This window comes from Platalea leucorodia (assembly GCF_965183815.1).
Source record: "Platalea leucorodia genome assembly, chromosome: 5".
Taxonomy (NCBI): Eukaryota; Metazoa; Chordata; class Aves; order Pelecaniformes; family Threskiornithidae; genus Platalea; species Platalea leucorodia.
This window is the reverse complement of record NC_138827.1, coordinates 42260021-42286765: the sequence shown is the minus strand read 5'-3', so window position 1 is coordinate 42286765 and position 26745 is coordinate 42260021. Positions and strand designations below refer to the sequence as shown.

General features: G+C 38.9%; 2 protein-coding genes across 3 annotated transcripts; one reads left to right on the top strand and one right to left on the bottom strand.

The window, feature by feature from the left end:
- Positions 1-1951: 1951 nt before the first annotated feature.
- RTCA (RNA 3'-terminal phosphate cyclase) lies at positions 1952-11846 on the bottom strand. 2 transcript variants are annotated; one of them, XM_082313371.1, is made up of 11 exons: positions 11484-11722; positions 11259-11359; positions 10168-10311; positions 8594-8717; positions 8012-8070; positions 7348-7489; positions 6040-6164; positions 5846-5904; positions 5127-5221; positions 3846-3950; positions 1952-2152 (listed from the first exon to the last, which is right to left on the bottom strand). In XM_082313371.1, the coding sequence occupies exons 1-11, from the start codon at positions 11526-11528 to the stop codon at positions 2114-2116; spliced, it is 1038 nt and encodes a 345-aa protein (XP_082169497.1). In that variant the 5' UTR covers positions 11529-11722; the 3' UTR covers positions 1952-2113. The 2 variants fall into 2 exon arrangements, with proteins under 2 accessions (XP_082169497.1, XP_082169498.1); XM_082313372.1 differs by lacking the exon at positions 1952-2152 and adding an exon at positions 2903-3484 and having other exon boundaries at positions 11484-11846.
- Positions 11847-12534: 688 nt separating this feature from the next.
- DBT (dihydrolipoamide branched chain transacylase E2) lies at positions 12535-26105 on the top strand. The gene is made up of 11 exons (XM_082313370.1): positions 12535-12595; positions 17002-17125; positions 17298-17373; positions 18298-18479; positions 18848-18975; positions 19761-20004; positions 20788-20954; positions 21995-22072; positions 22981-23172; positions 23340-23411; positions 24311-26105. The coding sequence occupies exons 1-11, from the start codon at positions 12545-12547 to the stop codon at positions 24476-24478; spliced, it is 1482 nt and encodes a 493-aa protein (XP_082169496.1). The 5' UTR covers positions 12535-12544; the 3' UTR covers positions 24479-26105.
- Positions 26106-26745: the final 640 nt, after the last annotated feature.

The window sequence follows — 26745 nt, the reverse complement described above, 5'->3', positions numbered from 1 at the left end:
TGGCTGAGCATTTCTATGCTTTTGTATGTCTGTTTGGAAGGCAGGAATTGCATTTCAATTTTTCAATGGGAATTTTTTGTTCAACAGATTTTTGTTTTGTTTTGTTGATTTTTTTTCTTAGAAACAAAACCGATGCATTTTAAAATTCTTTCCAAGAGAAATTTTTAGTTAGATAATAACCTGATTTCAGGAAGTGTTGGATAGAGCTGGAAATTCTAACATGAGATAGTTCTCTTAAGGTTTCACTGGCTGTTCTTTTTTGCTGCAATTGTTCCAAGACAGTCTTGGGCATTTGTGAATGTAGGAAAAATTTTTGTAGCACTGCAGACATCATCTCAGGTGTGCAAACTGGCGTAGCTTTTCAGAAGCAAAGAAAAGCTATGAAAAGGTACTCCAGCCAGCCTTTGAGACCAGATATAAAATCATGCTAGAGCTTATCCTACTTTTCATACATAATGTAGCATGTATATGTGCACAAATATATAAAAGCCTGCCTAAATTTAAAAGATTTAATTTAGCTGTGCTTTTATTCATAAGATTTTCTTAACATGACAGGAGCTAGTTATGCTGATTTTATTTAGTCTTTAAACCATCTAGGCATTAACATCCAAGTGTGCTTACAGTCCACAAAGAATCTATTAGGCAAGAAAGTGGGTCATTCTTATTTGATTGCTAAAGTGAAGCAGTGATTACAGGGCAAGACGGTCAAGTGTGTAAGGCGCTCGCTAGAGATTTTAAAACCTAAAGGGAAGGCGTTAGTTCTGGATTGTCATTTATAAAGATGTACACAGGCTTACTTTGAATAACAGTACAAAGAATGTCAATTTTATTACCTCTCGAGGAGCATAATTTCTACAAATGTTGGAATTGCATAATGAAGAAGAAATTTAACTGCCTGTACTCTGTGAAAGTTGCTTGATTGGCTATTGGTAAAAAGACCTTAAATTACAGAGAATCCAACGATCAAACTTCAAAGGTAACAAAAAGGAATACTTTAACTATGTAGGTTACCAACTGTATTCAATATACTTTCCTGTATTAATTTTCAGCAAGGATATATAACTATCTGTAATAAATTTTGCGTTTTATCATCTTAGTTCTAGAGCTTACTGAAGCTTCCTTGTTCTCAGCTGCCCAAGCAACCTGAGTGTTTCCCACGTACCAGAAATCTTCTCAGTTAGGTAGAACTGATTATATAATTTTCTTCTGCCATGTTTTCTTCTGAAGAAATAGTGAAGCACTGGTATACAGCTAAGGTCACCTTCCCAATATGTTTCCTGTAGCAAGAAGTAACTTCCATTTAAGAAGCAGTCTCTCAGCTTAAGAAAGAAAGAAAGAAACAAACAAACAAACAAACAGAACATCCCCACAAAAATTAAACAAACAAAAAGCCTAACCCTTTTTCCTACTCACATTAAATATCAGTTCTGCGAGTGATTAAGCTCTGTTAGGAGGTTGCCCAGAAAAACTGTAGAACCTCCCCCTTTGAAATTTTTCAAAACCTGACTGGGCAAGGCTCTAATCAGCCTGGTCTAACTTCTAAGTTAGTGGTGCTTTGATCAGGAAGTTGAATTAAATTACACCCAGCCATCCCTTCAGCAGGAGTCTCTCCGTTAGAAGGTAAATTAGTCAAGTATATTAATTTTTGGAATTGTGGAAAGAGGTGAAGATTCATTCAAATGTGGTTTAGAAGAGCTTGTTTTCTTAAGCACAGACAACTCCTCTTTGGCGGCTTGCTTTCAAGTTTTTTTGAAAAATACATTCAGAATTCTTCCCGAAGGAAACATCGAAAATCCTTAGCAGCACAGACTCGTAATTCAGGGGTGCTCTTCAACGGCGGCCGAGTCTCGGCGCTACAAACCCGCTTCGGCGGGTATCTGCTGCCGCCTTCAGACCATTCCCAGCATTAGAGAAAAGGAATTATTTCCTCAGAAATTACCAGCATCCCATTCTTTTGCACTAGTTTTCAGATGGAGAGAGGGGAAGAATCCCAAGAAGAAAGATTTTGTTAAGTAGATAGTTGGTGAACGTTTTTGCATATCAGCAAAGGATTTTCTTCGTGTTAGAAATGCACAGTAATGCCATTATCTTAATGAATAAGACAAATGATACCTCAAGTTACATCTTTAGCTGTTAGGTTCAATAGTCGCAACTGAGGGAAAAAAAAAAAAAAAAAAAAGTCTTAGAGCAAAGGCTGCAGACCGGGCTGTGGAACACCTGGAAATCAATTCAAGCTTCCAGAGTGTGTTTATGTCATTTTGGTTAAGTGATTGCAACTCCGTGATTCAGTTCTTCATATGCAAAACAAATTATGCCCTATCTCTCCTTTTATCTCCCTTTTACTTCAGAGAAAGCTTTTGTAGTACGATCAAGGCCAGATTGGCAGGTCTTCCTTACTTAATCCACAGATGGGGGATAACGCAACTAGATTTTATATGCCTAAACACACTTGTGTGTATATGCAGTGCTCAGCGTACATACATCTATGTATCTGTGTGCATACACGTATGTTCAACAGCTCCCTCATCTCAGCTGAAATTACGTACTCCCTTTAAAAAGAACAACAACAGCTTGGTGAAAATGTAGACCCAGTTAGTATACTAACAAGGACAACTGTAGACAGAAAATCCAATCATATCATGAAGTTAGTATTTTGTGTTTGGGGTGTAATGTGGTACATTGCTTTACCTTGCCTGAGAAGGTTTTTTAAAATAGAGTAAAAGAGAATATTTAAAAGAAGATTATTTTATGCAGAGTGTTCTTTCTGTAGGGAGAGAAAGAAATTATGCTTCTGAAAAGGTCCTTTGTATCCATCTCCCACTAACACAACCTGCTGAGATAACCCCAAATATAAATACCAGGCTTTCATATGGTGATATTGCTTTATTATTTCCTCACGCACAATTTAAGCAAAATGGTTAAGGAAGAACAGCGATACAGATTTGATGGCGCACTTCATTCTATATACCTCATAACATAAAGGTTCCCAAAGAATAAAAGTTACATTTTTTAAAGGGGAAAGAATGTATCAGTATTTTTTCAAAACTGAAATAGTTATTTTCTACTTTGGTGAATCTGAATTTTCAAAGCTTCTAATTGAAGCTCTCAAATACATACAACATATTCTATTTGCTGTCCTATCTGTACTCATTTTGCTGCTAACAGTAAAAAAAAAAAAAAAGTTTCAGTTTTTCACGCCAGATTCTCAGCACACCAAGGAAAAACTCGACATCATCCTTGAAGTTAAATCACTCAGATGTGACAGAAGGCTCCCCCTGCGCACATGCATCTTATACATCCATTGAAATGTAGTGCAATACATCACTGAGGTATGTTGAGTTTTGCTTTTGTCAGCTTGCTGCTTTTTTTCTTTTTTTTTTAAACCCTATAAGTTTGGGTTTATCATCCCCATTCCTTGGCACTCAATGATGTAGGTGTCTTTACTGGGATCTTCCTCTTCCGATTTTGTCACAGTAAATTTGGCCTAAAACCAGATTAGAAATATCTCGCTAATTAAGTTATAACATACATAAGTTTAAATATTCAATATCTGATGCCCAATAATAGTATTGCTATGTGTTTATGTATATCACAGCTTTGACTGATTTCATTAAAAACATTTAAATGAAGGTGGTAAAAGTATCTAACCATTCTAAAGGCATCTAACTCTAAAGTATGTTTGCTTTCTACAGGTAAACTCCCATATAAATATTGTAGCAATTATTTTATCCATCCTTGTCCTCCATGATCAAGTTCAGTCCACAGTGCCTGCTAAACTGTACATTGCCTTGCCTAGTTACTGGATGACAACCGACAGGTAAAACTTCCTGAGCTTTTGGACTCACCTTTGTTAGCTGCTCTGCAAAGTGTATAGCGGTTTGAGTATGAAGTGTAATTGGTCCACTTTTCACTCTAGACACCCCCTTTGCTAGCGCCATAAAAATGATCAGCTGAAAGGGAGAGAAAGGTAATTATTAAATAACTCTTCAGATCCTAGGAACTTATTGATTTAAAAAAGAAGGAAAAACATGCAAAATGTCTGTAGATGTAAAAATGTGGTCTGCCAGGTTTCAGAAAAGTTCATGATGCTGAGTGTTAAGAGTGATCCAAGGCTCAAGAAGCTTGGAAATTTCTACTGTAATGCCTATTACAGAAGAGCTGCTACTTTGCCACAGTGGAGTTTGCCACTGAATTCCTTTTACTACATTTAACTTTACTCTCCCCCACCCTCCCACCCTGGAATTCCCCGAAGTCATATCAGACCCCAGATTCGTACATTACCTTTATGGAGAGAAAAACTCAGGAAGAGTTTTTTTTTAATTCTAACACTTTCCGATCACATATTCACCAGACAGATATTTTAAAAAATCTGATTTGATTTACAAACATCACCATGACAAGTACTCTGTAAAGCGTGACGTAACTCTTGAGCAGTTCCCATACACACTGAATCTAGCTGTGGCATGTTTCCACCAATTGTACTGCGCATGCTTTGGAAAAACTAGGATGAGTTCAAGACCTAAATACTTCCTATTATACTACATAACAGTAATGTGTGGCCAGGTGTTTACAACTAAGAGGTAACATCACCCTATCTGGAACAGCCCAAGATTCTTATCACACTGCGTTACTGAAAATAAGATAGTGGAGGATCTTCATTCTCAAATGAAATTAGGTGGGCAAGACAAACAGGAGCACCTCCTAGATATTCTGTTCTCTAATAGCTTCTCTTAGTATCATTCTTAATATGTAACCAGGGAGCTATTTTTAGTCCACTACATGGAGTGCCAAATAGAAGCAAATTCCTGTCTCTTTCTTCCATACCTACTAGGATTTACAGGAAGGTAAAATTTAAGGGTGTTGGTGCAAAGACAGGAGCATCCATGGTCCCTAAGAACTGTATGTAATTTGCTAATCCTAGTGTTGTTGTGACCACACACAGAAACCTCCTAAAACTTCTAATTATCAAATAATTATGTAAAGCCACGCCTACTTTTGGAGATATAGTCTAACTTTGACATCTACATCCCATTCTTTCCCTGTTCAGATTTATGTTCTTTACATGTAATACATACACGAATGTTCTTGCTACTTCAACTTCATGTAAACACATACAGGAGCCTTACTTGGTCTTGCAGAGAATCATCCACAGTTCCACCATGTTTAAGATTCCTAAGCAGTATCTCAGCTGCTTCAATGCCAACCTTGTCAGAATTCTTTCCTAACAGAGAAATTCAAGAGATTGGGATGCTGCCAATTATTATTTAACATTTTAAAAATACAGAAGGGGAAAAAAAAAAAAAAATAATCAAGAAATTATCAACTTTTTAAACCTTATTTCCATATTCTTGCCTCAAATGTCCGCTTAAAAAACCCCTCCCATCTTATGATGACATATAGTTCACACTTCCTAAGCAGTGGAAAGAAAGCAGCCCTGCTTAGTCATTTTATTCAAACCATTTAAAACCAAAATCACTTCTATTCCTTTTAATCTAGATTCACTGTTGAACGAAAACTTTACAGGTAAACCACAAAGACTGTATGTTCTTGAAGTCCAGAAGCATTTTCAACTCAGTGATCCTTAACAATCCATTCTGGTAAAAGGCGAGTTTAATAATTTTGTAATTTTTGTCACTATGCAGAAGCAGCTTAGTACAAAGTGTAAGATTCCATTTACTACGTTTAGAATCTGCTCATTTCCACTGTCCTTTATTGCTAAACAACATCCATTTAAAAACGCAACACTCAAAGCATCAGATCTTTGAACAGATTATACTTCAGATTCCTATTTGTTAATAGTAAATTAAGTTAAATCTGAAAGAGATATACTTCATGGAACTCTTACCTCTCTTGCCAAGTGACGACCCAGCTAACAAACAACCCGTTGAAGTCTCTGCCACAACGCTAAGCAGAAAAACCAGAATCAATATGAAGAACAAAATCACTCGCATTACGCTTTATTTATCAGATATCTAATCAAGACGTAGCTAATCAACGGCAAGAGTATACGTATCAATAGAAAGTTTGGGTTCATCTTACATTATTCCGCTTCCAGTCCCAAAGGCTTGATCATCAGGTTCTCGAACAGGCTGAATGTTAATGTAAAGATCTCTGATTTCTTTTCTGATGCACCTCACTGCTGCCGCCGCCATGTCTTTTGCCAGCTAACAAGATAAGAGGTAAAAACATGAATTAAATTATGTAACTATAGTAATACTTTTTCCTTAAAAGTCTAATTGTTACAGTGAATCCCTGAATAAAGGGGCTACTTTATTAACTAGGAAAACAAAGGATTGCTATAAAATGCCTACAAGCAAGCACTGACCATCATCTCCTCCACGAATTTCCCCACAAAATTAAGGTAACGTTAAATGCTGAACAAATGACAATTATAGTGATGTATGTAGAAGCTTTAATATCAATAGAAATTCAAGACTTTTTCTCCATTTGTAGGGAGAAAGATTTGATTCTAGTCTTGATTATCTCAAGACACTAGATTGTAAAAAAACAAAAACAAAACCCAAAAAAACCAACACCCCACAATTATTATGTACAGAATATACTCTGTAAGATTATAATATATAAAACAACAATTTTAAATCACAGGCAGGTGGGGGCAGATGAAGCTTATCCCATCCTGGTGATTCAATCATAGCCAATATTCATAGGTTTGGAGATTTTTAAGACCAAAACCAGCAGTCCACAGCACTTCAAAGAGTAACTCAGTTTCTCCTCTTCCTTCCTCTACTAATTCCTAGCCTGTGTGCGAGAAGGAGCCTTAAGGAGAGCCCACCACTCATTCTCTGTAAACACAGACAGGATAGGAATAATAGAAAGAAGGGGGTACAAAGGAGCAAATTTCTCTCTGTTTTATCTTTGGCTAAACATACCCTTAACTTGTTCTGTCTAATACCCTTAGCAATGGTTAAATGTGATGCAGTCTGACCTCTGCCTATTACTGTGCACCAGAGTTTACCCATATATGAACAAGGGCCTTGATTTCCGACTTAAAATAGTCCACAAATATGAACAATATGTAACTCAGATATAAGATACTCCTCAATATATGCTAAAGACTTTTGAACAGTGATATGAAGGATATCAAGGACACCATTCTGATTTCCTGTTTTAGCTGCTACCATATTGCTATGCAATAAATGCATTTTAGAAATGTCCACAATTCTATTCTACAGCCTGAATAACTGAAACCATTTAATAAGGCTACTTCATTTGCAATGAAAGACTGCAGAATACAGGAACAGTACAGCTGTGTTAAGCAGATTCCATGCAATTTTATATAGATCATATATGAAGTTGGATACTACCAGAGCTATTATCAGCACTTACTTTTATAGGCAGCGCTCCAGCAACAAATGCTCTTCCATATATCTTTGTCACAGTGCCGCGTTCTGTTAAGTTTATTGGGCTCAACACTTTGACTGGTGACATCTGGACTACAACTTCACCACCTCCCTGAGGATAGTAGCCCCTATTTAGAAACAGTAATCAAATATAATTAAATGCAAAGATCACAACGAAACCAAGAAAACAGCCAGAAGGCTCTTCATAAATTTCATTATACATTTTTATGTTCTCTGTTACTGTACATATGAATTTTCTTGACGTGTGCCTTAGAAATCTTTGTAATAGAATTAGGCTCTCTAACAGTATTACCTCATAACACACATCTTATTAACGACCTAATACCAACATAACTGGCACCTCAGAAAAAGCTCCGTAATGAACTGCCTGTTCAGCATGTGCTTCCCTCAGGGGTAGCCCATAGGAAACACGAAACAGCAGCTGAAGACTTAGCAATGAAAAAACAGACAGGAAAGAACCATATCACATTCATCATATGGTGACAGTACACACAGGGGCAGCTAATGCAGATTAGTTCGTGTATTATAAATTCATCCCTTGGCTTGATTGAGGGCACCTTGTGCGTGTGCCTCTGTGCTCGCAAACTGGTTCATAAGGCCTGCCTCTGCCACGTGTCTCCATAACTCACCTCTTTTTTATGTCACAATTAAATGTGAAATTGAACTTTTCAACTATTGGCTTGAAAACCTGAAAACCAAGCATATATAAAAACACAGCATGAATCTATTTTGCATTTATAATTTCCCACTATTTTACCCAGTTTTCAAAAAAAAAAAAAACAAAACCAAAAACCCCAAAACCATATTGCACACAAAAATTTCAGTTACATCATAAACAAAAAAGATAGCCAGTTTCATCCATACAACTTATTTGACATTCCTCATACTTCATTCTGAATGACACTTTGTATAAAAGGATTTTCTTATGGAAAGGGGAAGAGAAATTAACAATTCACAGCACTTCTAGAATAAAGAACATATTTTAAGTGAAATTTTCTTTAGTAATTAAAAGCAAACAAACTAGTTGCTGTTTCAGGGAATTCCATGAAACGCTGGTTGCTCTCTACGTATAGTACGCTAACAGTGTTATATTCCCATGCCTAATTCCATAATTACAGATAAACTTGCAGTAAGAGCAACAGAAGTACAGTAGTTACATTGCATATATATATGCATGAAAGATGCACCAAGCCAAAGAAATTTTTCCCTACCATGACTGTGTAGTCTATCTGAGGAGCCATCTCAGCATTAGTCCCACCTTTTAAATGAAGTTCTGATGGGGAAGCAGCAAACAGCACACAGGGCATTGCTACCTGCATCAGTAGACACACGCTCCTAAAAGCAATTACAAGATACTCCAATGTTATGCACTCATAATCCACAGAATTCCATAGAATCATTACATATCAAAGGCAAATGACTTTCCACAGCATTTACATAACTATTTGATTTTGAACATTATCTATAAACTTATTAGTCTTAAAAAATACTAATTTAAAACTTCATGTCCTTAGCAAGCCTAAATATGAAGGTTTTTGTTTCACAATAATTGCATCTTTAATATTCCTGTTTGAAATAAAAGTAGTGTAGCTTACTTAATATAGTGATGGGACTGTGAAAACTGTACGTTTAGCTAGCAGATGATAAAAGCAGAAAAGGCTTAGACAGCAATTTTAACATTTTAATACTTATTTAATAACAAACGATTTAGAAAACTACAAAATTGCTTAGAAGCTGGTTAGCATCCCACACAAGAAAATTCAGAGGCATAGAAAATATGCTTTTAGATATAAGATTCCCCTATCACTGAATCTCTCCACATTTCATAGATAATAAAAAACTTGCAAAATAGATTTTCCAAAAGTAAGTTTTTTCAGCAAAACAAAACAGTTCTCTCACAGGGGTTTCAAACATCATTTTGAATTGTGAAAACACTAATCACCACTGAACTGAAGAAAACATGGTTTTGTTTTCTTAAATAACTTCCAAATTTTTGTGAACCATACCATTACTAATTACTAATTCTGCTGCATTGTTGCTTACTCAAACCCTTCTGTGTTGAGTAAAAGGCATCAGCGTAGTTGTTTATACTATTGCAGCTCAGGAAAATATTTAACTTAAAGGAAACTTTAACTTATACCTAACCTGGCTTATGCATCCAAACATCTGTTCACACCAGCCTTCCATAGCTAAACCCATTTACTTGGTTTTGCAACAGATGCCAAGAACAAAGGACCCAACACAGAAATATAGGATAGAAGAAACACAGGCACAAAGAACCGTGGATAGAATATGTTCCCAGTTCCAAAAGACTAGTATCCCATATTGTACCATTACATGCACAAGTAAAATCTCAAAATTTACTTTATTGTATGATGAGGATCATTTCAGATCTCACGGATTTGAGATACTTATCTAATTTGATACATTTATGTAATGTACCAATGTGAGAAAATAATGGATAAAGTTTTAAATATATGGGCAGCTCTTTTTTGCTTAACATTAATCAAGTGTTAAAATTATAATTGATATGTAAGTTGAAAACTATTATACTTGCATCTACCTCATACATAGCCTGCCTACGCTAAAGGTTCTTTGGTCACATCTGTCTGGCTCAGGCAGCACAGATTTTGGCTCATTACCCATGTATAAATGTTCTTTTTTTTCCCCTGCTCTTTTGTGATAATTTTAAAGTTACCAAAACACCTTATGTCATAATTTTAAAGTTACCAAGAGCAGTTAAGAGCAGTTACTGGTCAGTCATTATCGGTGTACAAAGACATACCCTGCTGTTTTCGTATCCGCTATGTGGGTTCCACCTTTGATCTTCCCAGGAGTGAAGGTTATTTCTGTTGAGCCAATTTCTCCGCCTTCCAGGTTCCCCTCACATAGATCTCGAATGATCTCCAATCCAGACAGATGCTGAGGCCTTGGAGTGACAATACGAAGTTAGAGATATGTGCAAGTAGGCTACATACTCACGTTACATTAAAAGAACTACTAAACACCAACTAATAAATACTACAATTGCGAATTTCAGATCAAATAAGGATCAGAAATTCTATCTGGTTCCTCCAGTACTTCTCCTGAGTTCACAGGAGCCAAAGGAGCGGCATTCAGGCCATTCTGGAATTTGCAGGATTCTGGTGTGTCTTCCATTAGAATGGGTCCGGACAGATGAGATGCAGGAGCAGTCGCTTGTCCTAATGTGATAAATGCTTGGACAAAAATGCAATGGGATAACGATGGCAATACTGAACTGGAGCCAAGCCAGCAACTGGTTGCCAGAGCCACAAGAGAGCTGTTTTGCTATGCATCTGTCTTGCTGTGCTTGCGCTTCCATTTGTTTGAGTAATTTAAATAGGAAAGAAACGAACTGTTCTTAACACTATATGCTCGGTGAACCACGTTTGCTGAGGCATGACATGACCTCAACTGTATTTCACGTTTCCCACCGTGCAGTCTGCTTTGCGCCTTTGGAAGCACCTTCGAGGGGCTCTGTAAGCCGGCGGTGCCCGGCAGGCGGCGAGAGGGGCGGCGCCCCCCCTGCCCCGGCAGCCGGCCGGCGCCAGGGGCGGGAACGGCGCGGAGGGGAGCGGCCGAGGGGGCCGCGCCCTCCCGCCGGGAGCCTGCGGGGCGCCCGGCTCAGGGCCCGGCTTTCCTCCGCGCTCAGCCCTTCCATATAAGCGAGCCGCAGACGGGGTTTTCTGGTAAAAAGGCCGTCTTAAAGCAACGGAAATACATGGGGCTTGTTCCTGGAAGTATTTCCGACAGAAGCAAGCCAAGGCGTTTGCACGGCTGCGCCCCACGCCGTAACGTGGCCCCGCTGAACCGCCGCCCGGCGAGCCGACGTGCGGACGCGGGAAGGGCCGTTACCTGAGGCCGGGCTGGCTCCTCCCGGCGCGGATCCGGCGCACCCGCAGCGGCAGGCCCAGCAGGCAGCTCAGGGCGGTGGACACTCGCAAGATCTGCCCGCCCTGCACGGAGAAACGGCGCTCGTCAGGCGCTACGGCGCTTCCCACCCAGCCGGCCGCGACCGGCCCGCCCGTCACCGCTGCCCGCGGCGAGGTAAGGCGAGGCCAGCCCGCCGCTGGTGCTCACCCCCTCCATGATCCCGCCGTCTATCTCCACCCTGTCCCCGTCCATGACTGGCGGTGAGCGGAGCTGTCTCTCGCCGAGGGCCCTGCCGCGCCGATGGGATCCCGGCGGGGCCCTGCAGACGGCGAGCCCCCGGCGAAGCAGCCCCCGGGGGCCGCGAACGCTTGGCCGCAGAAGCGCGCCCAAGATGCGCTCCGGTGGCGGCGGCGCCGCAGCCTGCCGGTGCCGGTGCCGGTGCCTGGGCCGGGCGGCGGCGCTGGAGCAGGCGCAGTGCGGAGCCACCTCCCCGCCCTCCCGCCGTGGGTTGGCGGGGGCGGTGCCGGTGCGTGAGGAGCCGCCGCCGGGTCCCAGCGCCCGGGCAGCCGCGTAGCGGGCGGGGAGAGCTCCACGTCCCGGCACAGAGCAGAGCTGCGGCGGCTTGGCCTTTCCCCTGTCCCGAGGCCGCGGCCAAGGGCCACGCTAGGCTGGAGCGGTGGCAAAGGCGGCGCCCCGCAGCCCGCGACCGAGCGGCGGCTGGGACGGCAGCCCCGCGGGCACGGCTCTGCCCCGCGGCGCCCTGTGCCGCCGCCGAAGGCCGGAGGAGAGCGGCCGGACTCCTGCGGTCACGGTCACAAGCGAGTAGTTTTCCCTGGAAGCGAGATCGCTAAAAGCAGCAGGGAGAGACACACACGGGTTGGGCTGACAGTCACCCTCGGGACTGTACTACAGGTGCACCGGCAGAGGCCGGGCCCTCGGCGCTGCCCTTTGCGCCACTTCGGCCAAGGGAAGCCGCGCTCCCTCCACACCGCCAGCGGCTCTGCGACGGGAGCCCCCGCCAAGCGCTCGGGACAGGGGACGCCCTCCCGTTACTTCCCGTGGGCGTGTGACGGCTCCGAGGCGCCGCCCGCGCTCCCCGGCGGCGGCCCGCAGCCGCCGGCAGCCCCCGCCGCCGCCGCCGCCCCGCCTGGCCCCCGCCCAGGGTGGCCGCCCGCCGCCTGGTTGGCTGCGGCTGGCGTGGCGGCCCTCCGGTTGGCTGGCCGGTGGGAGGTGTGCGGGGCCGGGGGGCTGCCTCTTCGCGGAGGAAGATGGCGGCCGTGACCGCTCTGAGGAGCAGCTGCCGAGCCGCGGGGCGCCTGGTAAGGGGAGCGGGGGACCCTGCGGGTGGCGGCGCGCCCCGTTAGCCGGTGAGGGGGTGGCGGACAACGCGGGGCATCCCCGCCTCGGCGGCGGCATCCTGAAGCCCTCGTGCTTCCTTCTAGGCGGGAGCGAGCGCGGACGGCGCGGCAGACCCTGGGCGCTGGCGGGCTTGCCGCCTCCCCTCAGCCCTCCCGGCCGCCGCCTGCCCCGCGCCTGCGGGCGGGCAGTGCCCGAGCTGCCCTCCCCGCCTGCCTTCAGCCTGCCCGGCCGCGCCCCGCCGCTGCTCCGCGGTGCGGCGGCACAGGTGACCGCGTCCCCCGCAGCCTGTCAGCCGGCAGCGCCCGGCCCCGCACGCCGCGGGCTGCCGCCGGCCGCCGGAGCCCGCCCGCCGCTCCCTGGGGCCAGAGCGTTCTCGCTCCCCGGGGACCCCCAGAAGAGACTTTCTCTGCCCCAGGCTGCTGCCCCCTGAATGTCTTCCCCTTCTTCCCTGTGAGAGAAGCGTGTGCCGCCTGTAATAAGCCACTGACATCCCTCTCTCCTGTTATTTCTTAGTCACCTGATCGTTGCCTTGCCTATACGTTACACTGCCATCACCGCTCCTCCGCCCATGCATCCGCCCCCTCTGCGTACCGTATCTGCACAGAGACGGTGTAGTTACACACACACACAAAGGGGAAAGTTTTGAATCCCAGGAGCCTTGACATTTGTAAATTAAGTAGCCGGCTTACCTTACCATAGTTCAAGAAGTGAATCTGCTTGGTTGCCTTTTAGGACACTTACAGTCTCATAAACATATACCATCATGAAGACTTACTTCATGCTTTCTTCTGCCTTCTTGTGTCTTCCTGCTGTAGTGAAGTGTTGGTTTCCAATTATGTCACTGCTGTTTTGTGGAATGTCAGAAAAAGAAACATCTTTTTGCAAGATAATCCAAGGGAAAACAAAAATTAAGGATCAGTTCTAGTTTCTATTATTATTTCTGCTCTTGATAATAATTCATATTGTATTTTGAAAGCATAGTAGTGAGGAATTTTTTCAGTGATACCTTTGTAATTATCTAGTTTTAGGCTACATATAAGCCATTCTACTAATGTAGAGTATTGAATATAGCAGCTTCGTTTTAGTTTTCTTTCTAACTAAACCCTCTACTCTTAAATCCAGATGGAGATTCTGATAAGATGAAAATGCTCATCTTATCTATGTGCATGCTGTAATATGTGCATAGTTGTAGAATTGGCTGTTTATAGTGTGTGTTTCCTGCAAGCACATTTTGAATTTTGCTAGATACTAATTCTTCTTGTGACCATGTACTGTGACACAGCGATAAGATCCAAGAAACAATATGGTTATTACAATATTAAAGGGCTTTAATATTCTCAATGCTTTTGCGAACACTTTGGCTAGCAAGAGGAAGAAGGACAAAGTAATGGTGGTTGTCCATGGGTCTTTGTGTTAAGTACTAGGGAAGTAATAGTTACCTAGACACTATAGACACTAGGACATGGTGCCAGTTATTTAAATGAGGAATAATGTCTGACTGAAACATGCTACCAAGGACATTGGTTTGGTATATAGGCAACTATATACTGGGAGATACAGAATATGTATGCAAAACAAATCCAAAATGACTCAGTGTGACAACAAGTCAAAAGAGTTCTGTAGAGGAGTATCCTTTAATGAGAAGTCGTTGCCTTTGAGCACAAACTATTCAATTTGACTTTGAAATTCAGTGTTACTTCATCAGGTAATCAGTTGCCTGCAGGCTGCCTAAGAACATTTCGTTTTGAGGCCAGCAGTAGATTTTTAGGTTCGGTGGTGATTTAGAAAAGCACAGTTGGCTTCTTTTTAAGGAAACAACCAAAGCTGAACTGAACAGGGGCAAGGCAGTTCTCCCCAAATAGCATACAGCTCCCATGTTGTCTTGGTTCAAACCACAAGTCTTAGTCAACCAGCTATCAGTGGCTGATGCGTCCTCAGCATTCGTGAGAGACAGGAGTGCGCCCTCAGTTTCTTCTCACCACAGTAACTCCACACTTTGAAGACTTGCACAGGAAAGGTGTTATTTTACTGTGGCATTATTGCCTTTAAATTGTCATATAGCATAATAGTGGTGACATAAACATAACTGCTAGTACTGTACTTGTTGGGTTTTTATTACTGTATTTTTCCAGACATCAAGATATGTAGACGGGCATGCTATGGATATTAGAACTAATTTTGTCCTTTATATGATTTTGTTATTTCTTTATTCGGCATTACACAGAAAATAGTATTATGGTGACTAAATACTGCAATTAATAAGCACAGCCTCTTTATTTCATGGATTTTAATTTTTTCCCTTGTTAGAAAGGAACACTGTTCTACGAAGAGAGAGACTGGGTACTGTATTATTGCTTTAATGTACTAGCACACCAACTTTTTAGTAGAGATTGTGCAAAACTGCAAGCCAAAAAGATTCCATTTTTTAAAAATGCAGTAGTTTTGAACTATTCCTACAAATGCAATTTGAAACAGCATTGAAACTCTTCTGTAACAAAACCAGTCTGTTTTTTTGGCAGTGACATTACTAATTCACTACCTGCATTGGTTACCAAATGTTAAAAACACATGGAAAGCATTATGAAACTTCACATTTAGAAATAGTTCAGAGATTTGATGTGCTGCTTGTGATCATCTTCGCAGGTAAATATTTAATGTTTTCCATGTAGGGTCATCTAAAGAGAAAAGAGTTTTATTGTAAGTTTGGGACAAAAAGATCTTGTTGGACAAAAAAATGTAACCATGGACTCAAGTGGGAAGAAAAACAGAATTAAAAATAGGAGAAAATAGGCTTGTGAAGATGTACATTAGATACCAGTTTTGTAATTGAATGAGAATTTTAAATGTGTTCATAAAATAAGATTTGTCATAGCTTAAAATTACCATTTTACCTGATTTTTTTAATAGGAAAAATTGTTTGGAGGACTAGTGAAAAGGATTTACTATTTGCTCATTATAGGAGTTAGAAAAATACTTACTGTAGATCAGTAAATACAATCTTAGTAGCGGGCAGCTGCAAAGTAACTCAATAACTTTATTATGTCCTTTATGGTAGATTGTATTGTATAAATATTTTTTCCTAAAAGAAAGGTGATATTAAATATAACTTGCAATGCTAGATTAAATAATATAGAAAATATGTACATCGTCAGTTCAGAATTGTACAGTGTTCTGAATAATATACTTTTTTAAAGTGTAATATAAAATCAAATAGTTGAACAGTTTGGGGGGCAGGGAGGGCAATCAGGAAGTTTCATATGCTCTGTAATTACTGAAAGGATTTTTAAAAAAGAAGTTAAAATGAACTTTCCCATGCAGGTGTGCTGTTTTCTGGCTCCTCTAAGAAGATAATTTCTAAATTTTACAGTTTTGAGCTACTTGAGGTACATTGTAGCACCTGAATTTTTTTCATATCTCTAAATTAATTAGAGATAGTATCTACAGATAAATTGTTATTTTTATTAATTTTACAGCACTCTAAGACAACATAACACCAGAATTACATTAGATTTAAGAAATCTTACTAAATAAGAAAGGGTTTGAACTAACTTCTGTTGAGATTAATGATACGATGCCTGTTTATGTCAGTGCAAGTGCTACTGGCTTTGCTTTTGACCAAAATCATGACTGATTACATCATGCTTTAAATCATAAGGTTTTGCCTGAAGAACCTTTCAGAAAATTCCGTTGACCCTTTAAGTTGATTTCTGGATAAATATAATTGTAACCATGAAAGAAAACCATCTTATGCCCAGTTCTTAAAAAATGTCATTAAAGTTGATGTGAAATGATATTTACTTGAAGATTATTGCCTTCTATATATTAACGGAAATAAATGGCAACTCTCTGTGCCCTCTGGTGTGAATTTCCTTTCCAATTAGTACTTCTGATCAGCCTTTGATTGGAATAAGAACTGACAAAGAAAAATATGCTGATTTTTCCTGCAGTCTAGAGGACCCTTCCAGCATCCATTCTGGATAAGAATATTTCAGATGGCTGATGTAGTTGATATTATGTATGCTCTTTGTGTACGTGTCCTGATTACACTAATTGCTTAGAGAAACAATAGCAAGTATGAATCTCTTACCACATATTGTCATGATTTTTGTTAATTGGTTATGTTATTGTGGCTTTGATCTCCCCATGTGTTGTGTTAGTGAAAGAAGTTAAAGACCTGGCAAAGCTTATGCTAATTTAATGGTTATTGTACATTCAGTATGTATTCAGTGTAATTGTGTTTCCATAAGAACTTCTCTTATATAAACTAGAATTAAACTATTATAGTATTATTGTTGCATCAGGAATATTAAATGAGCTCTACATGCCTCGGTCCATTATATTAACACTTAAGACTTTTCTCCCCCAGGTTTGCATTCACCGTGTTAGATCGTGCAGCAGCATTCGCTTTATAAAATCAAAATATGTGTGCGTGTTTGACAAATCTGCCCTCAAGTTTAGTCATCAACAGCGATTATTCAGAACATCTGCTGGTAATCTTTTTCATAATAAAATAATTTATTTTATTTTGTTATTTTATGAGTGTTATGTTAGCAGTTTGTATGTGACTGGTATGCAGTCTATTTTTGATGCATTCAGATTTTTCTGTCTGATATCTTATATTTAATATTAAACATGCTGTATTTTCTTATTGTCTGTTTTAAGTTTCGTGTGGCCAAATTGTCCAATTTAAGCTTTCTGACATTGGAGAAGGGATTACAGAGGTGACTGTAAAAGAATGGTAAGCTCTACTTTCTTAGAAATGTACTGAGAAATCAGCAAGCAGTTTAACAGCTGTATTATCAGTTATTTATCTGAGAATGTTTTCTGGGTTACTAGTAAAGTTTTTCAAGTTTCATTTTCCACATTTTAAAACCTTGTATATACTGAGCTTTACATTTTGTTTATTTGCAATATAATATGGTTTATTTGGGAGTGGAAAAGATGGAAGGAATGGGATGCCCTAACTGCACCTGTATATAGGCTTTCCTGCCGTGATTAATGTTTTTAGAGTGCAGGGGATCTGTCTTTTATTATACTTACTTAGGCTGAACTTTAGAAACAAATGACTGGTCTGGAGAATCCATGTAATTTTATCCTATCCCCCTTCTCTATTGACTTTAGTAAAAGATTTGAACATTTAAATTGTTTGTAAAAAGCCAACAATGAATGGATTAAGCAAAATCAAAGTGCACAGTGAAGGAAGGCAGTGTTGAAATGCCTTGTTGTTTGTACAAACAGGTGAAAATACCTCTCTTTGCATAGAAGACAATGTTTCCCACTTCCAGTTTCTTTTCTGAAACTGATCATATACTGACCCTGGCAATTTGAAACTAAGAACTTCTTTAGGTTCAGACTAAGCTGTGCTCGTTCTTATTTTTAGATGGCTTATAACCTGTCAAGAAAACGCTGCTTTACTAAAATAATAGTAAAAATATATATGCGATGATATTCTAAATCATTGTGTCATTTCACACAACAAAGGGTTCTGGAGCAGTCAGGCAAAAGGTATATAGCAAACGTATCCATTATGTAGAATTTGTCTGCTTATCTGGAATGCATTGTCATGTTCGGGGTGTGTACATAACTGAATTTATCAAAAGAATACACAGCATAGATTTTTACACTTAATATGTTTTATACTAGCCTGTGTCTTTTCTCTTAGGTATATAAAAGAAGGTGATAGCGTGTCTCAGTTTGATAGCATCTGTGAAGTACAAAGCGATAAAGCTTCCGTTACTATTACTAGTCGTTACGATGGCATCATTAGAAAACTCCATTACAATTTAGATGAAATTGCTTATGTTGGAAAACCATTAGTGGACATTGAAATCGATGCTTCAAAAGGTATTGTAAGCCCTTTTTTTCCTCCTGCGTATTTCATGCTTGTCGTTGTAAAACCATCAGTGACAGAGGAGTTTACTTTTTCCTCCTGAAAATCTTAAAATTGAATTATGATTTTTCCTTTATAAAGTCAAGAAAATTAAGCAGGAAAAGCTGTGATATTTTATTTGGATTTAAAATCTCAAAAGCCAGACATTTCCTATTGAAAATTTAGCTTAAGCAGCAGTCTTTAGCATGCTATGTTCCCATCCACAGTAGCTCAAAGTAAATGTTAAAAACTTCAGCTGTCACAGAATCACAGAGTGGCTGAGGTTGGAATTTAACAAATGTTTATAATGTAGTAAAGTTAAATTTTTTCTTTCTGTTTGCAGGTGTTGCCCCAGAAGAAGATGTTGTTGAAACACCTCCTATGTCTCATGAAGAGCACACTCACCAAGAGATAAAAGGTCACAAAACATTAGCAACCCCTGCAGTTCGTCGTCTGGCCATGGAGAACAATGTAGGTTTGCTGAATCAGGTCCTGCTGCTTTTTATCCATCTTTTATATAGCAGTTTGACTGACTAGGAGAACATCGATCTAGAGGAAGGTGCAGTGAGAAATGACTTGTTTTCAAATAAATTTCAAATGTGTAAAAACTGTTGTAAAGATGAAGAGGATTGTGCTTTCTGATGATTATGGTGGATAGAAAAAGAATTACTGTACTTAAAATGCAGCAAGGATGCTTTAGGCTGGAGATTAAGAAAATCTTTTCAGAATAAAAATAATAAAGTATCAGAATAGATTCCTGGGACAGAGGGAGGAGGAGCGAAAACTGGAATCTCAGCTTTAGCTACCGTGTTCTGTTTTTCAGATTTGTATTAGAGCTGAGGGCGTACTAGGTGATCTTTTAAGCGCTTTTCTAATTCTTTTTTCCTGTGAATCTATGAATATTCCATTGATTTTGAAAGCTTGTGGTGCATGTTTAGGAGAAAAATAAAACAATAAGTAGAGAAAATTAAGTGACAAATAGCTTTCCTCAAATTAATATTTCACTGCTGATCCTATGAGGTAATTAAGAGGTAAGTAGTATTCGTGGTTCCTCCTTAAAGTATGCAATTAGACACCTAGCTGGCCTTCTGGATGATTTGAACAATGTTAGGTACCCAATGAATCATAGAAAGGGAAAGAAAACTGTAGGTATGTTAGATCAGTAACTGGAATAATTCTTAACTGTAGCTGGCAATGTAGGATATTTTTATATTGTTGTAAAACGGAAGTGTCATAGCTTGTTATGTACTTTTCAGATTAAATTGAGTGAAGTTGTTGGAACAGGGAAAGATAACAGAATCCTTAAAGAAGACATACTCAATTACTTGGCCAAACAAACGGGAGCTATTTTACCTCCATCACCGAAGGCTGAAATTATCCCACCTTTGCCAAAATCAGAGACTGTGCCAGCTGCTCCAAAGGACAAAGCACGCAAAATTCCTGTATCTGTTTCCAGACCCATTGTGTTTTCAGGAAAAGATAAAACCGAACCTATATCAGGTAAATCATGAAATATAAAATCTTGAGACCATGTTGACAGTAGGCTACCCGTAAATGTTACTCGGTGAACAGTTGATTCCTTTTGATGGGAGTGTGTTTCATGTTGTCGTCATGCAAGTGAGCAATAGGAAACGATGCTCTGTAAGAAAGTGTTGCACGAAATTATTATTTTATGAGATAATTGTTCATGTTTTGGTTGGATGGAGCTGGGCTGCAAGTTGCACTTGCTCATTTTTAATCCATGTTTCTTCAAATGTATGCTGAAAAAGGTAGGAATTCTGAAACACGTGAATTTGTCACAGTATGAATCATTATGTAATTAGTGGCAAAGTGCAGTGAATTTAAGGGTTTATCAGTGCTTAATAAGCGTACTTCAGCATTCACACTTGTTCTGGAGAGGAGTGCAACAAAAGACACTAAGGTAAGAAAAATCACATTCAAAGAGGAAGATAAAAGGTTTTTGCTTGCCTTTCAGGCAGTGTTTATTTGGAGAGGCTGGAAAGAGTAGTGCAGATTACTGTATTATGATTTCAAATACATACATAAGAGAAATGCAGTAATATAATCCGAAATATTACAATTGTAAAAATCGAGTTGCATGTGCTGAATAACTGTTGATCCTAAAGTGAGCTTTACCCTGTCCTTTTTTTGTTGTGGTTTTGTTTTGTTTTTTGGTTTTTTTAAGTTGTGTAATTTGTTTAATGGAAACAAATAATTGAAATTCCACCATAACTTCCCAGAAGCTCATTTTGTTGGTTTAAGAAGTCAGTGAATATTTTCCAGGTTTTCACAAGGCCATGGTAAAGACTATGAGTGCAGCCCTGAAGATACCCCACTTCGGTTATTGTGATGAGGTTGATTTGACTCAGCTTGTTCAGTTGCGAGAAGAGCTGAAACCTGTAGCACAAATTCGTGGAGTTAAGCTTTCCTTCATGCCTTTCTTCATAAAGGTGAGATGTGCAGCAGAGCACTGTTTGCAGTACTTACGCAGATTTTGCCAAAATCTGATCGGTGATTGTTTCAAGTCTGGAGCACCTCTCTATCATCTGAATAATTACAGGTCACAAGAAGAGTCTCAGCTTTTCTTGTTTATTGAACCACTGATGAATTTACTGTTGGGACTGTAGTTAGGGTTATATAATATCATGGAAAATTTTTGAAATATTAATGGGGAAGGATAGAGCAGATAAAGCATTATTCATTATGGGGGTAAGCATCTCTGGGTGTTTGAATTACACAAAACAAATTTTGGAAACTGATAGTATTTTTTTTTGAGCTCCATTAAAATGAACGTCACGTGAAATGCATCATTATTATTTTTGTTAGATTTTTGTTGGTAACGAATCCCTCAGGTGAATGAGTGTGTCTCTTCTGTTGTTCAGGTGAATGAGTGCGTCTCTTCTGTTGTTCAGAAGACCAGGCACTTGCATTCATTTAGTTGCCATGGTTCCATTTCCAACTGTTGGCATCAATGAAGACTGATGCACTGCCTAAGCTGTGCATTGAACGCATAGCTTAGTTTGAAACTTCTGGTAATGCTATTTCAATTAGAGTGCTACGTAAGCACTCATTCTGCTCACTCTCTTTATGGGGAATTAATTACTTCCTTGAAATAATTGTCATCAAAGTGGAGAGCTGAGAATGACATTGCTGCTGAATCTCATAACTTTTGTCTTGGGATATTTGATTTGAATTGTGGAGCAGAAATAACAAATGCAGGTTCAACTTCAGTTATACCTGGGAAAGGGATTATCACTTTTCACATGTCTGCTGCATATTTCATTTTTGTAAGTTGTCTTTTTCTTCTGCTATCCTAATAATGACAGAATGTCAACAGACAAGTTTAGGAGAGTTTAAGCCAAATTTCATTGCATTGAGGAAATCGATATTGTTATTAATCTAAATTGTCTCCTACTGTTCCTTCCTGTCCATGCAGTCTCCGGTTATAAAACATAAAAATCTGTCTTTTTTTTAATTTTATATTTAACAGGCAGCCTCTCTGGGATTATTGCAGTATCCCATTCTTAATGCTTCTTTGGATGAAAGCTGTCAAAATGTCACATATAAGGTTTGTAAACTACTGATAAAAGTTGTGAGCAGAAAACCTAAACTAACAGCTAACAAGGGCTTTTCTGAATGTCTGAGCTAATTGTAAGAACCAAAATTATGATGCTGTGCTGGAAAATAATTTGCGTGACCAGATCCTAAGATTGGAGTTGAATTATTATTGATCTTATTTCAGTGGTTTGTTTAATGACAGTCACTTTGTTATTAAGGCTTGCCTCAAAAATGCATATTAATATAGTGATTTCCTATTTTTCACCTGATGATGGGCCAAGCATTTAAAATTAGAACATGTAAAATCTAATACAGTAATTTTTTAGTAATGGCACAGTGGTTCCACTGTTCCAACGCTCAACCCTTGTGCATTAAAGTTACATTTTAAACTCAGTTTTGATAAAAATTATGTCATTTTCATACAAGTTGCTGGGTTGATACGTCTGGGCAGCAAGTATCTATTTTCTTAAGTGATGTTTGCAGTACAAACTCCTTTTGTGCTGTTTTATCAATATCTTCAGATAAATCCCTATGTATTCCTTCCAGCAAATGAAAGGCAACTCAGTTTACTTTTTTTTAATTTTAGTGTTCTCTTTAAAATCTCCTAGTCATGTGTTGTTACCCATATAATCATCCTAAAGTGAAATATTTTCAGTGCGAAATTGATTCCAGGATTTTGTATTTTCCGGATGTGAAATTGCCAAAATCAATTTGCACTTTGCAGATGTGGAAAGCTAATATGTAAAAATTTACATCCCCTTCTCCCCTCAAAGTTGTATAGAGGAGTTGCTTACTACAGACAGGGCTTTCTAGGTTAAAGAGACAGATAAAGAAGACATTATTCAAGTGCTTTTTTATGGAAAACACATTTTATGTTGACTGCTTATATTAATGTCCGGTTAATGAAACTTGTTGCAGGCTTCACACAACATTGGAGTTGCTATGGACACAGAGCAAGGTTTAATTGTCCCAAATGTGAAAAATGTTCAAGTCTGTAGTGTGTTTGAGATTGCTTCTGAATTAAATCGCCTACAGTCCTTGGGCTCTGCAGGCCAACTGGGAACAAATGACCTCACTGGGGGAACATTCACCCTTTCAAATATTGGCACAGTAAGTACAGGAAAAATGAGAACTTAACTTACATGTGAAAACTGCTTCTGAAATGAATACCTTAGTAAAGTTTAATATGCAATGAACAAAACCTGTAGCAATTAATGCAGGAAGCAATCGGCTTTAAAAAAACTGTTAACTAATATCCCCAGCTTTTTCTTTTCTAGATTGGTGGCACTTACACCAAACCAGTGATACTACCTCCTGAAGTAGCTATTGGAGCACTTGGAAAGATACAGGTATATTAACTTTATCTCAGTGATGGGAGTGTTTAACTCCAGCTAAAACTGAGGTCACCTGTAATGAAAATGAAATGTGGCGTGTCCCTTTGATTTTGTTTTTCTTATATAATAATTTCCCCTTTATGTTACAGAAACTGCATAGCTTGTGATTGAAAAGTTTTGTGATGTTTTTAGATGACTGTGCAGAGACACCAAATGTTTCAATAGAAGTCTCTTATGCCAAAGGTTCAGATTTGTTTTCTAGAATCCTGTTGTATTTCACTCACATTTATGTTTAGCCTTCTAGTTATTAAGAAACAACATAAATATATTTTTACAAGTTTTGCAACATGTCGACAGCATTTTTGCTGTCATCAAGGAGAAGACTATTCTGATAATGAAGTTTAATTTCATGAGCCAGATAGCTTGAATCCATACAGAACTGTGTATGATGAAGGCAGTTTCATATTTTCTGAATTTCAGGCTTTAATTCTTTAATATAAACATTTGAGATCAATGCTGGAAATGAAATTAGTATTAATTTAAGATACTTTTTCTATGTTCTTCCTATGAGCCTTTTGTTTAGGGAATGCTTTAAGGAAACCATCACGTTGAGCATTAACAGTGCAATAAGCTATTCAGGAAGAAACTTTTGAGTCAGAAAGGGTTTTCACTGCTTCGGTATTTCCATGATGGTGGAAACAGGATACGACTGTTTATTATGTAGGTTTGCAATATATTCTAATCCACAGCACAAACAATAACGGGAAGGTCTTTGTGTTTTGAATGGCACTACTGCTGTCTGTCTAATTTAGCAAAATGTTTATATTTAGATTAATGAATTAACAATTTAAAAATATAGATTTGTTAATGGAAGTATTTAATATTTCTGTTTTTTTCCTTCCTCTGATTTTTAGGTTCTTCCTCGGTTTAATGGAAAAGGTGAAGTATTTAAAGCACAGATAATGAATGTGAGTTGGTCAGCTGATCACCGCATCATTGATGGAGCTACAATGGCCCGGTTTTCTAACTTGTGGAAATCTTACTTGGAGAACCCTGCTTCGATGCTGCTAGACCTTAAATAAAGGAAACCATGCTAGAATATGCCTTTAAACTCTGTGGATTAGACTGAATAATTATAAAAGCTGGCTCTGCTAGCACATGCCCTTTGCTACTCACATTATATAATAATTTTATGTGGTTAAAAGTTCTCAACAGCTGATATCAGTCTATCAATTAGTTGTTACTTCTTTTAATTAGTAGCGCTGTAATTTCTTCTACAGCAGACTGTCAAACTTAATAGGTCATGGCGTGACTTCTGAATATGGTGATGGAATGTCTTTGTTTTGCCTTTTATAATACATACGGTTGTGAGGCTGGTGTGACTGAATGACGCTGATCTACATCTGCAGCATTTATAATCTGATTAACCTGTTTTGAAGGGAAATAATACTCATAGTTCTTCCTCGTTGGACACATAAATTTATTTTAACAAATAATATCCAAATTCCCAAAAGAAGTTATGCAAAAATCATATACAAATAAAATGCCTTTTATGCTTCTTGCTGTAAGATGTCCAGAGAGCTTTTTGTTGTTTAACTGAGTAAACCTCTCAAGTTTTTCACTAGTCCACTTTTTCCTGGCAATTACTTGCACAAGTACTCTTTGTCAAATTATAAATGAAGAGGCCATATTTATTCAAATGCTTACTGATAACATTTATTGATAACTATCAGGGCCTTAATACTCTCTAGTATATCCTTTATTTTTATAGGCTGGAAGTAGTTGCAGTCCTTAAATACTTTCTAGTTATTTTTGTTTCTTAGAGAAAGCATCTGTCTGTTTAAAAAAAAAAAAAAAAAAAAAGAAAAGAAAAAAAAGAAAAAAAAAAAGGAGGATCTCATTTGTTATTCTGTCATTAGCTAAGCCTGATGGTAAGCAGATACTAGAATTTGACAGATTAATCAGATACAACAAAGAATTAACATTTTAAAAATACTATGTGAGATAAGGACTTTTTAAACTCAGATACGAGGCACATAATGAATAGGTTCAAGTTAATGCCTTCAGAACAGACAACAGGTATGTGGCTTAAAGGTAAACTAAACAGATGATGAGGATTGCACTGGTTATTTAACAGGAGATATGAAGAAAACTGTTGGATATAAAAACCTTCTAGAAACATAAGTTGCAAACAGACACAAGAAAAGACAGTTACATGGCCTTAAAAATTAATTTGAGAGGCACAAAATGGACATTTTCTCCTTTCTTTAGATATATCAAAAACTGCCTCTACAGGACTGTTCTCCAAAATTGTAGACCAAAGTTGTCTATTGCATTTAGCTGTGAAGATGCGAGACAGAAGCTACCAGAGGTAGAATCTCTGCTGTCCTTGATGCTGAGACTGAGCAAGAGGAAAGCTGGTAACGTAGGGGAGGGAGCATGGGAGCATACGTGTAAGGTGCTATTTATATTTCTATTGTGGTATAAGGGTCTTTTATATATAGGTCATTTCTTACGAAGTTTGACTAATATATCATGCTTATCGCCTACTTCATTTTTATCAGATTTATTTATTCCTAATAAAAAAAAATAAAGCCACAAAGAATTGTAATATTGTTTCTATTTGTGAATTTTATGCAGGCAATCCTGTACAGGTGACTCAAACTTCTATCTCTTCTTATCTTTAAGAACATACTGCACTCAAGACTACCAAAAGAACACAGCCTAATGGCTACTTTCCTACAATGACAGAAAATCCTTGAAAACACCAAATAAGTATATTGTTGTGGTAAGGGATTAGTCTGAATAGTACATTTTTTAATCTGATAATTATGGAGAAAATAAATTGAGGAAATGTAAGTGTACGATAGAAAGCAGTGAAGTGATTTTGAAATATTTGAGACAGAATAGTTTTGCTCACACAAGGAGCCTGAAACTTCTTTGTCTCTCAAAACTCCAATAAAAGAGGAGGTTATTTTTTTTTCCTAGCTCTAATTATCTGTCTCTTTTAAGGAGGAGGAAATCAAGTAGTTAGGTTTTTAGTTATGACTTTTTTAGATCAAGAAAAAACATTGATTAAAAAACACTGTGGGGATTGAATCTATGCCAAAACTGAAAGAAGAAATACCTATACCAAAGAACCTGTTGGATCATTTTTGCTTTTGCATAACTTGAAGAAGAAAAAAAAAAAAAAAAAAAAAAAGGCTTAGAAAGTTGAAAGCTAAAGCAGTTAGTGTCTTTTTAAATAGGTATTGGTGTTCAGGTAGTTAGTTGGTCACGGGCTGGAGAGGGTTTTTTGGTTATAAAGTTCTATGTGGTAATACTAGAATCTAAGGGTAATAATGAGGAA